The sequence below is a fragment of the Nuphar pumila genome, chromosome 8 (genome assembly GCF_984573655.1).
Source record: "Nuphar pumila chromosome 8, dmNupPumi1.hap1.1, whole genome shotgun sequence".
NCBI classification, from domain to species: Eukaryota; Viridiplantae; Streptophyta; class Magnoliopsida; order Nymphaeales; family Nymphaeaceae; genus Nuphar; species Nuphar pumila.
Genome location: NC_143256.1, coordinates 6,376,666 through 6,394,589, shown reverse-complemented (window position 1 = coordinate 6,394,589; position 17,924 = coordinate 6,376,666). Strand labels below are relative to the sequence as shown.

Here is a 17,924-nt window from a genome sequence, read left to right as displayed (position 1 = left end):
GGTAATCCAAATAATAGAATCTCAACTGCTGATTTTTGTATTTTTTAAGAGATTCGCTAATTTCGTGGAGGTGCAAGAAACAACAAAAGGTATTTATATCCTCAACTAAAGCCGAATATTGTGCCATGGCTACAACAATAATGTTGATTGTGTGGCTTAAAAGTCTTCTGAGTGATATGGGTATCAGCATCTCAACTCCATCGAAGATGTGCTCTGACAATAAAAGTGCAATCTATATTGCAAGCAATCATTACCTTCTATGAGCACACCAAACATATTGAGATGAATTGCCATTATCTTCGTGATGAATATTTAAGATGAACTATTACATTGTCATATGTCACCTCAGAGTATCAGTTGGCCGACTTCTTCACCAAAACTCTTTTTACTCCTCGTTTTCTCTTTCTTCTTAGCAAACTTTCGGTTCTTTCCCCGTAAAGTTTGAGGGAGAGTTAAATATATATATATATATATATATGTATATACATATAAAAATATATAATTCCTTTGTATTGCTCGATAAGGGCATTTTGGTCTTTTGACTTGTACAATAGGTTGTTTATTAGAAACAACTTATTCTTCTTTTTTTTTTTACCTTTTTTATTTCTTCTTTTTGAGCATTGGGGCCCTACTTTTGGAGTCATTGGGACCCCAATAGTCATAAATATGACCGTTGGGAGCTCCCCAAAGACTCCAAGAGTGGGGAGCTCTCAATGGCTCCCTCTCCTTTTTCTTGTATATATAGGGGTGTTCCCCCTTCATTTGTATAGGGTTCTATCACTCATATTCTTAATAATATTTACCTTTTTGCCTTTTAGCATTATCCCTTTGTGAATTTATGTGTGTGCACTAAAGTGCTTGTATACTCTCTTTGTTTTTGTCCATTGTTGGACTTGTAAGTGTTCTACGCTTGATATTTGTATTTCTGCTTACTTCATTACACTCATCACCATGAGTAACTCATCTCCTGCGCTTCTAAGAACATTATGAAAATAATGTCAACATTATAATTGGCTGTCTTTTTATTAACGTTGCATGTTTTCTCAGTGTTATTGTTATCCACACAAAGTTATGTGTAACCTCAGCAGTCTTAAAACTTAACTTGATCATGAGAGAAACATTGCCTCACAAACTTGAAGAAACTGTAATGAAATAAGCAAAAATAAACACAATGTCCTATAATGGACATTCACAAGCAAAATGCAAAGAACAAGTCCACAATGGACATACACAAAGCCAACAATGGCTTGCTAAAAGGAAAGATCTTATAAAGCAAGAAATGGGCTTGTAAAAGCCACACATTACAAGGGGGTTTACCCCTCTATTTATCAGCAAAAGAGAGAGAGAGAGAGAGAGAGAGAGAGAGAGAGAGAGAGAGAGAGAGTGGGAAAAGAGTGAGAGAGAGTGGGCATTGGGAGGCCCAACAAGGAGTTGTTGGGCCCCCAACGGTCACATTTGTGACTGTTGGGGGTCCGACTCTTAGTTCGGACTCCCAATGCATTATGCATTTAATGCATTTACAATAAAAAATAAAAATAAAATTAGGAAAAAGAAAAGGAAAGAAAAAAAAAAGATAAAAGACTAAAATGCTCCTATTGGGCAGAATTATAGAAATACCCTTTATCGGGTATGATGGGATATTAATTAGTATATATATATATATATACATGAATACCTATGTCACAGGGATTCGGCTAGCAGGGTGCCGCACCCGCGTCGACGCGACTCGACGCGGGTGCGGGTGCGGTCAACCCGACCCTGGGTGCGTTGATCGCACCCAAGGTCATTTTTGTCCATTTTTTTTGGATTTTTTTTTAAAAAAAAGACAACCATATAAGATTAAAAAATGGTAAAAAGTAAGTTGGGCATAAATGTCATGGACCTTAACAGCTACCATACATTCATACATATACACTATATATACATATACACTATATATATATATATATATATATATATATATATATATATATATATATATATATTACATTTTTGCCCCTGCCGCACCCGGTTTTTTTGGAAGTGCCGAATCCCCGCACCCGCACCCGCACCTGCACCCACGCCCGCACCCGCACCCGCACCCGCGCCTGCACCCACGCCCGCACCCGCACCCGCACCCGCACCCGCACCCGCACCTGCACCCGCACCCGCACCCATGTGACATAGATGAATACATATATTTTAACAGAAACTACATCCTTGAACATACACATCACCACATAGCTGAAATGGGTTTCTCCATTATACATTGTGGACTGAGTACTGGTTACGGCAACATTTTCAGGGCTTGATTTGACACTTTTTGACAGCTTTTGTAGGCTGATGAGCCAATTTTGTTGCCTATTCATAATATCACGTCTCTAGGGACTTGAAGTCTCATACAAAAATCACTTTATGATCAAATACAAGTAAAGACCATAGTTCCTTGCATCATTTTGTGAGCATTGGAACCAAAGGATGCCCCTTTTAACTCCAAGAGTGAATAGATGCTCTTGATCTCTTCTAAGTTTCTAACAAATAGGTCTGAAAGATTGCAAGCCAATTGTAACTCATGTCATGCATTATACATAGCTTACTGAGAGTTCTTCCACACCCATAACTATATTACGGCATTAGTAGAGAACTACATATTTTAATAATGAAATTGCAGTCATGGTTTATGTGTTCTCCAAGGTGGAACAGTAAACATTTTTGCTTTACATTGAATGGACTATCTACTATTACTGGTTTATTTTATGCCATCACTTTTGATTAGTTTTTTTTTACCTTGTGATGCTGAACATTACACAGATGAGGTTACAGTGAAATACATTTATATTGACAGTGATTGGCTTTGAGTGTAATATATTTATCTGGACATGATGTTTGATGAGTTGAATTTTTATTGTCCCCCGTAAAGATTTACCTATAGGAACTGAAACCATCAAAATAGTGAGATATTAAATGAGGCTTATTTTTGTTTAATGAGAGGAAGTATTGGTACAAACACAAGGTAGTTAAAAGATGTGCAAGATTCAGTTCTAATCAAATCCTGCATTTTATGATTCTATACTAGAAAGTCATTAAATTCAGATACTTTACACTTGTTTGATAGATATGTTCCTGATATAGAGGACTCTCTGATAGTGGACAGGCAACATAGGAGGCATTTGCACCAGAAGTACAACATAACTCATCATTTTGTTTGTTTTCTTGTTTTGTTTTCTATGTCTCTTTTCTACTCAACATCAAGGCTTCCTCACGTTTGTCCAGCCTTTTGCTGAACCTAGTACCTATGATGAAGCTGCTTTCCGACCTAAGTGGCAACAAGCTATGAAAAAAGAGATACTTGTGCTAGTTAGAATACCTACTTAAGATGTAAGTGAGCTGCATGTAAGAAATAGTGCAGGTGGGTGTATAAAGTAGACGAACAAATGACCCCAATTTAGTGTTATAAAGCAAAACTTGTGCTAAAAGGTTTAGTTGATAGTTTGTATTGATTATGCAGACTGTTATTGCTATGTTGCTTGCAATAGCTACCATTAGATGGTGGGACCTTCAGCAGCTTAATGTGGAAAATGCATTTCTCAATGGGAAGTTTATATGAACGTAACTTTTGGTATGTCAAAACCAAAGGAAAGTGTCTCTGCTTAACAAGGAACCATATGGTCCCAAACAAGCACTTAGGGCCTGATTTGAGAAATTCAATTCAACAGTGGAACATCTTAGATTTTCAGAAGTTCAATTCAATGATGGAACATCTTAGATTTACACCAAACTTCCATGATCCAATACTTTGTGTCATCCTTATCACAAGGACACTGCTTGCTTCCACTCTATGTAGATGATACGATTTTTACAGGTGACAATGCTGGCACTACAGCTAATGCAAAGCAAAGACTTTGACAGTTATTCATGATGAAAGATCTTGGAGTGCTACATTATTTTCTTGGCCTAGAGATTGCCTACTCAAAAAAGGTTTTATTTGCTATCTTAGCACAAATATGCAGCAGAGCTTGTGACTATAGCCATGCTTGCGAACTATATGGCACTGGCACTGTGACCCTGTGGCCAAGCTCAAAAATGCATGCTGACTTGGCAATAGAATGATACAAGTTGTTTAACTGGGGATGAGTATGACCATATGCTTATTCATCAGAGGATTTTTTTAAAGGGAAATTTGAGTAGTACAACTATTCATAAAAATATGCAGCTACAGGGACATTATGTTATTTAATATCTTTGTAAAGCTTGAAGTTCCTATAACTTCTGCATTTGCTCACGCTACTCTTTATCTTGTGTCTAAATCAGGAGCATAAGGCTTTGTTGAAACAGCACTTTGATGCATAAGTGGATAATCTAGTACCAATTTTTCATTTATGCCTTTGGTAAAGTTATAACCAAAATGATGTCATAAACACCTTGACATGGTTCATCACCTAACTATTATTCATCAACTAGGCACTTGAACATGTTTTTGATCTGTCAGCAAGTTGAGTTCTGTTTGTTCACATGGCTAAAATTCCATTCTATGCCATGATCATGCTGGTTTTATGTCAATTATCATGTCCCTGCAGGTGTTATCTTCCAACCTGGGCTGAATTCGACTTAGGAAAGGCTCCTGTATACTGGAAAACCATGAACGGCCTCCCTCCTACTTCTGTATGTTGGAAATGAAGCAGGTTGTAACATGAGCTCATTTTCTTGTTTCTGCCTCATTTAGAGATGCAATTCAACATTTGACAGGGAGAAAAGTTAACACTTTTTTACAATCCCGAAGCAAGTAAGCTGGTCCCTAATCCTGAATTTGGGATTGGATTTAATGGTAAATGTTCACCAAGTGTCATTGCATTCTCTAATTAATTTGCTTTCACTTTTACACATAATGAGCTTGAGTATTGGCAGGAGGCTTCAATCAACCTTTCATGTGTGGTGGCGAACCAAGGGAAATGACACGGAAGGATCGTGGGAAAGCTGATCCACCTTTATATACCATCAAGATATGTATTCCTAAGCATGGTGAGGAGTGGATAAAAAAGCTGGGTTTTTTTTTATATATTTACGCGGAGAAACCGCCCCCAGGATCAGAGACCTAGTCACGCTGGCTTTGCCTGCCATGCTTACGATCACTTTCCTGGCTGCATAAAACTCTGTGGGCTTATCCCTTACCACCACCACCCCAAAAAAAAACTGGTTTTATAAAATGAATAAGTATTCTTTATCATTCACATGTCCTGTGGCCCCGGACATCATGAGTTGTTTCCCTCTGGGACCAAAATCGTGACAGGCATGGTACTGCACCTGGGGCCACTCCTCTCTCCTGGGGTATACCCCTACAGGGTGGGGCCAGTAAGGGCTTGATCCAGTTGGGATCCTCATCATAAGAAATAAAAGGATATTCCTTTATTGATAGTTGTTTTATGTTTTGACATGTTTATCATGATAATATGATTGGTTGGTGGTTGGACAGCTGTTAGTTTGATATTCTCATTCACAAATGGGGTTGACTGGGTTGGACCATATAAACTGCAATTTGAGGTTCCCAAGAGATGGCGCAATAAACCTATCAGTTTCTTTAATGAGGTAATGCTGATAAGATCTTCTTGATGAGATATATTACCTGTTGCAGTAATTAGTAGGAAAAACTGGAGAAGCTGTATTTGCATGAGACATATATATTAGATGTAAAGTAAATGCAGCTTTCATATGTACTGCAATTGTTTAAAAACCTAGTGGATTGACCTATGACCCACTCTATTGGACTAGGCCAGACAAAAAATGGATCAAACTGGTTGGCTAGCTTGTTTATAATAAATGGCCTCGATCAGGGCTTTGATGTAGCTTGAATTGGACAAGTCATACCAAATCGTTCTGGGATCCCATTCTATGTGTCTCTAGGCTGATCCAAACCTGCATTATAGCTTAAATAATTGGTGAAGTGGAGCACCTCACCCCCGCGCAACACCACTACACACCTTCCCCCCACAGCACCCCCAAAAACACTTATATAAGGATTTGCATAAACAGATTGATGAACACAAAATATATACTATTTCTTCCCAATAGATGATGTAAAATAAGAGGACAATCCTCTTTCAGCATCATAAAAGTTTATTATTTCTGATGATTGTTAATGCTTCAGTCAGTTTCTTACATACTATTTGAATTGATAATTGATATGTTAATTTTACACAGTCAGCTTTATCTCATGCTGTCAAAGATTAATTCTACCACTGCCATGTCGCCATCTTTCTATTGTAAAATGCTTTTCTATTTAAAAAACGAAAATGCTAAGTGGTTTCTTCAATCCAAGGATATTCCTGTTATTTTCACTTTACTTATTGTCCTGAGTTACGGCAGCCACTTTGATAAAACGCTACTGCAACTGCAACTGCAACCTCATGAATGGCAACTTATTGTCCTGAGTTGTATAGGAAGATTCTGCCTCTTCTAGTGTCATCTATGTCACATGGGTGCGGGTGCGGGGGTGCAGCACTTTCAAAAACCTTGGGTGCGGGAGTGCAACAGGGCAAAAATGTAAAAATTTATATATATATATATATATATATATATATATATATATAATTTTGAAGTTTTAACTGTTAACATTGTCATAATATCATTCATCATGCATGCAATATATCAACTTAAATATCAATCAAATAAGTAAAGCAATTAAACCTAAATATCAATGAAATTAGTAAAGTAGAAAAGAACTAAATTACATACCAAAAGTATATCCTACAATGTATATGACGATGAAGTAATGGATCTTAATAATTTTCTTCATCATCATCAAATGCATCATTAGAAGGAATATTGAGCTCAGCTAAATCCATCTTTGTCATGTTAAAATCATGCTCTCCCTCGAAGTCACACTCTTCTGGGTTTACATCCCAAAATTTGAATGTTCCTTGTCTGTGTTACAAACCCAATTTGAAAATGTTAAATACAATATAAGTATATTTAAATGAAAAACTAAGAAATAATCAAATAACTAAGAGAACAAATTAGTACTTGTATTCATCATTGGTTTGCGAAAGTAATTGAAGATTTGAATGAACATATACTAAATCCTCTGCACGCTTGATGGTGAGTTTGTTTCTCTTCATGTTGTGGATTTGAGAATATGTGCTCCAATTTCTTTCACAACAAGATGAACTAGCAGGCTGCGATAACAATCTTAGTGCAAGGCGTTGGAGAAGAGGTGTTTCTGATCCAAATGTTGACCATCATGTGATGGGATCTATATTATCCTCTTCTCTCGCGAATAATGTCGGTTCATATAATCTCGAAGATGAAAATTTTCCAAACTCTTGTGTGACTTGATGTAGAAGATATGTTTCTAGAAAAAGTCTTGTCATACACATATTTCTATGTCTTGATAGCTTTGGGTCTAAATTTGGAGGGACACAACCAATACCACCTGCCTATCACTTATTTGCATAATATTTTGAATTAAGAGAATGTGTCATGCAATGCAAAGGAGTGTTGCTCTTATCCCATCTTCTGACTAAAATTGAATGAATATGGTTAAAAAATTCTGAATCATCCAATGCAGGATTTTTTTCTTCATGCTTGAAAACTATAACTTGTATTTTTTCAATCATATTATCCCACATTTCATAAACTCTGTGAAGCATAGGCGCATCCTTATCAACTTCTCTTAACATTTTTCAAATAGGTTGCATAAATTGAAGAAAGTATACCACTCTATCCCAAAACTCATCATCAAGAATGAATTTCTTAATTTCTTGAGCCTTGATATCATCAGCAGCACAATAGAATGTCCAATTTTTATCAGTCACCATGTTAACCAAAGCATTCTTCACTTTTTTAATCCTCTTCACCATCACAATGATGGACGCAAAACGTGTTTCAGCAACCTTCAACAATTTTAGGTCAGAATGCCTATTAAATATAGCATTAACACGATGGTGGTTAACAACAAAATTCCTAATGCTTTCGACATTTCTTTCTAAATCTTCAATCCATGAGCATAAAGCATATGCTTGTGAATTTTCTTCTTCTTTGGGGTTGCAGATACTCTTTAGGGTCAGATTTAAGTTGTGTGCTATACAGGGAGTCCAAAAAATATGAGGGTACTCACTCTCTAAACTCAACGCTGCACTTTTACAAACTAGAGCGTTGTCTGTAATGATTTGTATCACTTTTTGATTACCCACTTCTTTTATAACTTCTATAAACAACATCTTCAAATACTCTGCATTTTTATATTCCCCAGATGCATAAACTGCTTTCAAGAATATTGGGCCACTAAGCGAACAAACAATAAAATTGATCAGTGGACGCCTTTGAATATCTGTCCATTCATCAGAAACAATAAAAACTCCATTTTGCTCCCATGAATATTTTTTAATCTCCAGCAACCTCTCCACATTTGCCCTCTTTTCTACAAGAAGTGTGGTTCGTATTTTTTCTGAGCTTAGAGGCACATAGTCACTCAATTGACAATTTGCCAAAGATGTTACTAAATCCTTCCAATAAAGATTTCTAGCCGCATTAAATGGGAGTAAACTAGAATAAAAATACCTCCCTACTTTTCAATTCATATCCTACCTTCCATATGTATTAAATGATGTTTGTATCGTTCTTCTACCTCCTACATTGACTTTTTTTTTTCAGCATCTTCTTGGTGGCTTCCAAATGGCACACTAATTGCACAAGAATCACTCATTGTCTTTCTCTTCTCATATTCTTCTTTTATTTTCTTGTATTGTTTTTGCATTGCCTCATTAACTTTTTTGCATCCTGAAATGCCATGTCCTGGTATCTTCGACAAATGAGCCTTTACTCTTGTGTAAGACCCAACAAAATCTCTTTCACAAAGCTTCCATCAAAATTTCTTGTTTTCACCTCCTCCTTTTTTTGTTTTTGCAAGCTTATCTACATGTACCCATAGTGGCCCTACATCATCTCCCACTACAACTATCAACAAAACTAGCAGCAAAACTCACATGTGGGGACGAAGATGACACAAAAAAAAATTATATTAAAATCAATTATGCAGACAATCAAGATTTATAATATTGAGTCCAATGATGAGTTGTGGAGCCTGATTCAGAGTTTTTGCCCTTACTGGGAGGTTCAGGGGATCCCCCGCCCCCTCCCCTGAAATCAGAGGGAGCAGGGTGGGGGGCTCGGCCCTCCTCTGACGAAAACAACGAGGGGGCTCGGCCCCTCCCTTGAAATCAAAGGGAGCAGGGAGAGGGCTCGGCCCCTCCCCTGCTGACCCAACAAGAGAGCGAGAGGGTACCTGCGACGAGGGAGAGGAGGTGGCGTCAGGCTCCCCTGCGACACGTCGGGAGGAGAGGGGGCGAGAGAGAGCAGAGCTGCGCGGGAGAGGAGAGGAGAAGATTAGGGTAAACTTCTTTCACAGCCCCTTTTGATCGGGCAACAATTTTTTTTTTAGGTTCAAAAATTGGACGAAAATGACCTTGGGTGCGTTGACCGCACCTAGGGTCATGTTAACCGCACCGGGTGCCGCACACGCGTTGCGTCGCGTCGACGCGGGTGCGGCACCTGCTTTGACGAGTCCCTATGACTTAGAGTGTCATGTATTATGCAACTCTTGTCCTCTAATTTATGGTATCAAAGCTTTAGTCTCTCAACCAAAGGTTTCAAGTTTTAATTTCTCAATGTTTATGCTAGTTGATGAACTAAGGTTGTATGTGCTGCAATTGTGTGTGCTTTTTATGGCATTTAGGTTGCTTGATTTCCATAAAAAATTAAATTTATAAGAATTCAATAATTTTTTGTTGTAGAGTGTAACTTTGGTTGTGATTTGCATTTGATCTATTTGACCTTTTAACTTTCGGTGAGTCATACATTTTAGGATAAGAGTTCATGATCTTTAGATTTATGTCAAGTTACAAGGATTTTGTTATGGTGGGCCACAATTTTGAACTTGTTATGATCTCTAAAGACCATGTTTTTTGGTACTCTGTGATTGATAAACCTAACTTTTCTAAATTTTAGTGAGGATCCAAGTTATTTTTTTTTAATTGTTGGTGGTAGAAGGTGATAGCTGTGCACTTCTGTATTGACCAACTGTGTTCAGGGTTTGTTATACATTGTTTTGTATTATAAAAGCGGTCTCAACGACAAGGTCTAAACGAGCCAATTAAAAGGTGCAAAAAAAGTTTTATTTTCGACCTTTAAATTCAAGCAAAATTTGAGCGAAATTTGGGTTAAATTTGGACGAATTTCAAAAGAGAAATTTGAGTTATATATCGTTGAATGCGGCTTAAAATTCTGAGCGTGATGATATTTTACTTTTCTGAATTTGGTCTACGGTTGACTCGAAAATCGTAATTTTTCAAAAAAGGACCGCCTTTACGGGCCATGTCCGGATTTGGATCGGACTGGATCCAATATATATGATCCAAATTAATATGAATCTGGACTCAGTCCAAGACCCATATTAATTAGGAATTGATCCAGCTCAGTATCCAATTGGATTTTGGTATGGATTTGGATCTTGGATCTGAATCTAGATCCACAATCCATACCCAACAAAAATATAGCTTTAAATTCAATATTTACATTTAAATTAAAGTTAACTAGAGTTAAAAGGACACTTAGAGGGATAAGGTACCCTCTGAAAGCTTCTGGATAATTATTTATTAATAAATAATTAAATTAATATTAAATAAACATTGATTCTAAATTTCAGAGAGTTACCTAAGTGGTGGGTGTCTAAAAGAATCTACGGTAACCATGAGATAAGGAGAGGAAAATGTAAGTCAAGGTGAAAGAAGGTAATTAGTAAAAGAAGTTTGAAAAAGTTACCAAAAAAGGGGAGTTAGAAAAAATATAGGAAAAGTAAACATTGGAGATAGAGTGAAAACTCTTTCTCCAGCCTCAAATGAGAAACCCTAGAGGGGCGTCACCTCTAGGGCCTCTCTCTAATTAAACCAAAAAGAAAGAAAAACGTGTATTAGAGAAAGAGCGGGAAAAAAAGAAGAGAGAGAGAGAGCGGAAGAGAAAGGGAGAGGGAGAGAAAACGTGTGAAGGAAAAGAGAAGGAAGAAGAAGGAATAAGAGGCATTCTTTTTCTCCAACCATCCATGATTTTCTGATCTCTTTTTCAAGCTTCAAAAAGGTACGGGTTCGTTTCTTTCAATTCAAATAGGAAAAGAAAGCTTAAATATGATTTAGGCGATATTCCCTAAAGAAGATCACAGATCTGATCTGTTTTCCATATTCAAAATAGGGAAAACTGACATGAGTATGGTGATCTAGTTTTATTTTAGATCTGTGCTTCGATTTCCATATAATATCATGCTTTATTTCAGATTTATAGGCATAATGTATATATATATATACCTGGACAGGTCTTTCCATGGGATAATCGGATAGATCTGGACAGATTTAACCCCTCTCAGCCCTGGACAGAACATGACAGATATGTCCCAATGCACTTGCTGTCCATTCTGGACAGATTTGTCTACTGCGAGGGTGGACATATCTGAAGGAGTGCTCTATGTTGAAGAAAAAAAAAACACATGAATAAAAATCTGAGCCCTGTCCGTTCTGGACAGATCTGTCCATTGGATAAGTGTAAATATCCGAACAGATGAACATGGGACTGCGGTTCTTGAAAACGAACCTGATCCATGGAAAAAAAATATATGTATATTCAGTTAAAAAAAGGGCATTTTAAAATTTTTTTTGTACTTTTTGGTCCTGGACAGGACCGACAGCTGTCCAGTCTTGGACTGGACTGCTGATCCAAAAAAAAAATTAAATGCATATATATATATATATATGTGTGTGTGTGTGTGTGTGGCGAGATCCAGCCGACTGTTTCGTTGGGGCTGGCATCCTGTCAGAAAAAGAAAAAAAAATGTTGTTACAAAAATAAATATTTTTGTGTTGCAGTTGCAGTGCCTGTCAAACCCAGCTGAACCAGGCCCGGATAGGCAGGCTTAGGGCCTGGGCCTGTATGTGCAATTTAATAGGCCTAGCCGAACCCATTTCAGCTGGGCATGAAAAAAAATTAGATATATATAATTTTTCTGGGCAGGTGTAGGGCCTGCCAGACTCCTGGAGTTGAGCCCTGGCTGATTGGGTTGGCTGGGCTCGGTTGGTCAGGTTTGAATAAAAAAATATATATGTTAACAGAGTAAGGAAACACTTAGGGTTGTTGCTGAATTAGAAAATCTGAAATTTTCTTGAATGTAAATTTTTGACTGTTGCATATTTAAAATGTTGATATGGATCATGTATCGGATTATTGGTTCGTGCATATTGGATGTGTTGCTTGATGATGATGAAATGCAATTTAGTACACTAAATTTCCAGATTTTGCCTATTATGAATTATTAGGCTATACTCATGCTAAAATTTAGCTCTGCATGCTTATGGTTGATCAAAGTATACATGCTCAATGTTTCTAATGCAATGTTACTTATATGTGTATCTTGTGGGCATATGCAAATTTTGAATTTTTGATTAATTTGAATATGTATCTATGCATGGTAGTTCGCATGTGAGCATGAATTGACTCATGAAAGGAATGATTTGGCATGATTATGTGAACACATGCATGAGAAAATTATTGTTTCTATACATCCTTGTTGAGCATGTATGAATGTGCATTTAAAAGCATGTGAAAAGAATGCATAAGTGGCATCTTCATTATGATTTTTACATTGGATGCATCGGTGGTCAAAAGTGGATCATCGTATGCCGTGTGGGCTCGTAAGCAGGTAATGCTCCATGTTTACTTTTCTTATGCATCGTAAAAACAACTTAATGTTTATTGAACTAATTGCATTGTTTCATGTTGCTATGGGTTGTGGTCCCGTGATGAGTTTCGCATGTTGATTTGCGAAACATATGTTATTGGTTTTGCATGTTGATTTGCAAAATAAATGAATTGAAATAATAAAAAGATAAAAAGAAGACAACAGTGTAATTCACGTTTTTCTCGATGTTTATTCTTTAGTGTGGTCATCCTGGAGTTGCAATTTTGAGGAACCGTGAGGATACTAAAACTCCATGTGCATTTGTGCTCCTAAACTCAACTAGGCGGTTCACCTCTCGGCTATGGTTTTAGTAAGATTCCGCGACTTTGACTGGGGGTGGTGTGTAGATGCAGTTGTTGTTATTGGTATATCAAGAAAGTGACATTAGTGGATGTTGATTTTTCTAATATCTCGACATTAGATGTTGAATTCTAATGCTCCGATAGATGGTTCTGAATCCTGATATCGGTCGGGGATTAAGTGTGGAACCTAGTAATAAAATACAAGTTATGTGTTAAGTTACAACTGAGAACTTAAGTTAACCTCAGAAATTTGTTTACCCATTTTGAGTATCCGCGGACAATGGTAATAAAAAAAAACAAGAAGAACAAAAAATTGACTGTATTTAATAGTGACATGCATATAAAAGAAAACTTTGGTAAAAGATAATAATTTATTCATACATGTGCATTGATATCATAATATTCTTGTTACGCATTAGATCATGCATATTTACTTGTTCTTTTACTTGTGCCAAATTAATGATTGCATGATAATTGCTCCCTATTGTTTAATAATTGTTCTCTCTTGCTTAATATGTATTCTCTATTGTTTAGTCATAGTTTTCTAATGCATGAGAGGTTAATTGAATTATGAATTCATTACATTGGTATCCCTCTAAAATATTGCATGAATCTTATTTATATTCTCTTTTACTTATTTATTTTGTTAGAGGGACTCGTACGCAGGATCTTTGATTCTGACACTCTTACTTTACTATGAGGAGCCATAAGGGTTACACAACTGTTTGACAAGTTTTATTTGGGGACAATGTGACTTCATATTTTGATTTATTTACATTCATTTGTTTATATAATCAGACTTTATGTTTTTTATTAATAAAGTTGATTTGGTTTGGATGATGGTAGTGTAAGATGCCTGGTGGTTGTAGATTAGTTACGACTGTAAAGGCCCCGGGTCTTTGGTAATGTTTTTGCAAATGTTATAAAAAAAATACCACTTTTTAACGGGTATAAGTTGGGGTCATTACATGTACTGTATCATAAGATATGAGATAAAATAGCACTTAAATTTTTTCAAAAAAATAAAAAATACAAAAAAACACAAAAGTTACATTAGCCTGAGATGTAAGTACTTTAACAATGTCCAGATACAATTATTTTCTCTATTTGCTACAGTATCCACTAGCCTGAGATGTTGATGGTTCATCTTCATCTTCTAAATCAAGGATAAATTCTAGCAATTTTTCTTTAACAAATGTTGCATGTACTTGTCTTTCTTTTATCATCTTTTATAACACTCATAAGAAGATTGACACAAACATCAGAGAAAATACGATGAGTACATAATCATATGGTAGAGTTTCTATGCCCCGCAATGTGGCATTTAAATCCATACAATACACGATGCATTATAAAACCATAAAAGTTACACTATTATCCCTCTCAAACATGTCCCTAAGCCCACTAGTTTGCAACATTTATATGTTGGATCATTTGAGCTACATCCTCCACCATTCATCAACCTTTAGGGCACAATTTTGAGATTTGAGAATACAAAAATAAGTGCTTTTGGATAAACAGAGAAAAAACTAGGATCAACAACGCACCTAGCTATCAAAAAAAGGGTTAAAAGCGAAAATTAAGAAATGTCTTAGAACAACATCAAAAGAAATGTGTTTACACTCGGTTTTGGTGCTTTAAATGATCCTCTAACTTTAATCTCATACAAATCCAAACCCAAGGGCTCATATTTGAGGGTTAGGGGCAAAAAAAGAATTGCTAGATTTTAGGTTATTCACACTTCTATCGCTCAAATCTAATACAATCCCTATTTTTTTATGTTGATTTAAACCAGAGTTATCGGAAGCGCCTATACCATAGGGGAAGCGCGTTTCCCCGATACACATTTCGGAAGCGCGAAACGTCACGCTTCCAAAATGCGTGGGGAAGCATCTTTTTTTGGGAAGCGTGCTTCCCATAAATGGGAAGCACGTTTCCCTTTTATGGGAAGCGCGCTTCCCCCTCTCTTCACCCACGCTTCCCTCTTTTTTTCATTCTTTTTTTTCTTTTTTTCGCTTCCCCCTCGCTTCTTAGGTCGCTTCCGAGACCGTTCGTGATTCTCGCTTCTAAGTCGTCCCACGCTTCCCGCTTCCTAAAAATTTGTAAGTGCCTCGCTTCCCGTTCCCGCTTCCTCGACTAGCAACCATGATTTAAACCCAAACATCAATTGGTAAGCTTAAACAAAGTTTAGGGAGGGAAAATGCAAAAAGAAAAAGGGTCAAAATGACCTCCAAGGGCTTAAAAACGACCCCATAAGTGGTCGGTTACCACTTTCTGGAAAGGTTATAAAAAAGGAAGTCAACTCGTACGATACAAGGTGTATTGTTTGATACAGTACAATACACATCTATATCATATGATATAGTCAGATATGAATCGATAATTGTAAATTTTAATATATAGGAGCATTATCGTATCAGTTCTCCTGATGATACACCGATACAGTATGATACAATACAATTCGGTTCTCCTGCTGATACACCAATACAGTATGATATGATACAATATTGATAACCACGGTATCAATGCCTTAAAGAACATTAAAAGATTGAGCACAGTAAGAAGTAGTTGAACTAGTTTACTTTAATGTATTGTTGGGCATGACATGGTGCTGACATCATCAACATAGGTGATGCTAGATTGGTGAGTACTTGGTTCAAATTAGAGCTGTTTGCTGTTGCAAGAGTATCTAAAAACAAGAGTTTAGAAACAGATCCCCTTCGATTTAGAGCTGTATAGAAAGATGATTATTTCATGTTTTCTTTTTAAAAAATAAGGTCAGATCTGAAGTTTTTCTTTCTTTTATAATTTTTTGTTTTTTCTTGTAAATACTTGTATTTGGATCATTTTTTATTGATGACCACCATAAAGGGGTTCCTTAGGGATTTTGGGCAGTACTTTTTGAGTTGGGGGATCTTTTTGAAGTGAACCAAAGTCTACAACAGAGATGTGTTTATTTTGGATTTTCCTGTTAACAATAGGGTTGTTTCGTGTCATCCTTGGTTCTTGGTTCAAGATGGATAAAAGTATTCCTATTCAATCGATTCCTGTTTAGCTTGATGGGACTAACTATACTTTTTCTACTGAGTTCATAAAGACTGTAATTGAGGGAAAGGAGCTTGGAGGATATGTTGATGGAACCAAAGCAAAACCCAAGGCTGGAGAAGTAGATTACAGTGAACAACTTAAATAGAGGAGAATACATAATGTTAGGGTCAAGTCGTGGCTTTTGTGTTTGAATCTTTGATATTATAGTGAACAACTTAAACAGAGTAGAATACATAATGTTAGGGTCAAGTCATGGCTTTTGTGTTTGGTAGAACAAGGTATAATGATCAATCTGGCCAAGTTTGAGGAAGCTAAAGATGCTAGCTTCCTTGCTGGGAATGTGCCAGCAAACTAGCTAGACATGGAAGGATCAGTTGGTGTAAGAATCAAGGAAGTTTAGACAATAAGAGAAATCTGTTAAGGCCTTTTATACAGAGAGAGTTTTGAGATTAAGAGAAAAAAAAAGTTGAGAATAATTGGTTTATGATTTGCAGGGCCTAGCTGAGGAATTGAGCAAAGATGGTGCTTGTGATAGAGCAATATTTCCTGATTCAAACATCATTGTGACTAGATGTGCAATGATTGGTAACTTGTCAGTTGAAGGGGTATGTCAAAACCATCCCAGGATTTTGTAAAACTCCCTGTGCTTCTTTCTGCATTTGCTGTTTGACATACTGCTACTTTGTTGCCATAAACACAGGGTGACCGTTGCAATCTGGATATCGTACTAGGCTGTACAGATCCAAGCTCACACTTGTACAATCCATTGGCCATTGTTGATGATGGATCTTGCCCACTCGGCCCAGATGAGGAGGATTGATAATTCTTAGTATGATTAGTGCATCTAGTATTGAACTATGTAAGCTTCTTGCATGTAAAACCAGCAGACTTATCTATATATTAATCCACCTTCAAATATAGAAACTGGATAGTCATTCCTACATGCCTGGATTTGTTCTGGAACCTGATTCCGTAAACAGAGAGAGAGAGAGAGAGAGAGAGAGAGAGAGAGAGTAGGTGGGATGTTAGATTGTAATCACCACATCAAAGCTTGGGCTTTTTGTTAAGCATAATCAGGCTGGGGATCAGTTTGATGGCCACATTTATCTTTAAAATCAGTGTTTGTTGAGAAAGAATCGAGGCTCTCAGATCAAACACTATGAACCAGATGCTAAATGCTAAAATGTGTCCAAGCAGAATCAGGCCTGATCCCAAGCTTGAATTTGTGGACGTGCAGAAAGCAGCATGGATCCCACATTTTCTCACACTGCCACTCTCGAATAACTTTCACCATGGAAGTCATCCACGCAGGGATGCACACGAGCAGAGCTTGGGCTGTTTGAACTCGGCTCGGTTCAAATTGTCTCTGTCCAAGCTCAGCTCGAGCTCTGAGCCAAGCTTGAATGGCATTGTCCAAAGTAGGCTTGGTTCCGAGCTTAAGCTGAGCCGAGCTTCAATGGCATTGTCCAAAGTCGGCTTGGTTCCGAGCTTAAGCTGAGCCGAGCTTCAATGGCATTCCAAAAAAGTTGATCTTGTAAAAGCTTTTGAGAAAGTGAGATTCGATCCCCAACCTCTCTCAACATTTGACAAGTGACCTACCACTAATCCAGAGCATATGCTTTGTCTATTGTGACTGAAAAATATATATACTAAAATTATTTACATTAACATAGCTAAAAAAAAGAAGTAAAAGACGGCATTCAAACTCAACACCTTCCGAGGAAAAGACTAACGCCTGATCATTAACCGTAACAAAACATATTATATATATATACTTTTATCCGTGCTTTTATTCATTTGGAAGTTGATAACACCACTCTTGT

The 17,924-nt window shown here is 37.0% G+C and overlaps 1 protein-coding gene across 1 annotated transcript in view; it reads left to right on the top strand.

Moving 5' to 3' along the window:
• The window catches only part of PIFI (post-illumination chlorophyll fluorescence increase), a 28,709-nt gene extending 11,684 nt beyond the window's left edge, over positions 1-17,025 (top strand). Inside the window, exons 3-8 of the mRNA XM_090016001.1 lie at positions 4,557-4,641; positions 4,726-4,804; positions 4,885-4,998; positions 5,450-5,562; positions 16,596-16,706; positions 16,802-17,025. Of these exons, the coding sequence (XP_089872127.1) occupies positions 4,557-4,641; positions 4,726-4,804; positions 4,885-4,998; positions 5,450-5,562; positions 16,596-16,706; positions 16,802-16,921 (622 nt within the window). The 3' untranslated portion in view covers positions 16,922-17,025. The remainder of the gene's footprint in view (positions 1-4,556; positions 4,642-4,725; positions 4,805-4,884; positions 4,999-5,449; positions 5,563-16,595; positions 16,707-16,801) is intronic.
• Positions 17,026-17,924: the final 899 nt, after the last annotated feature.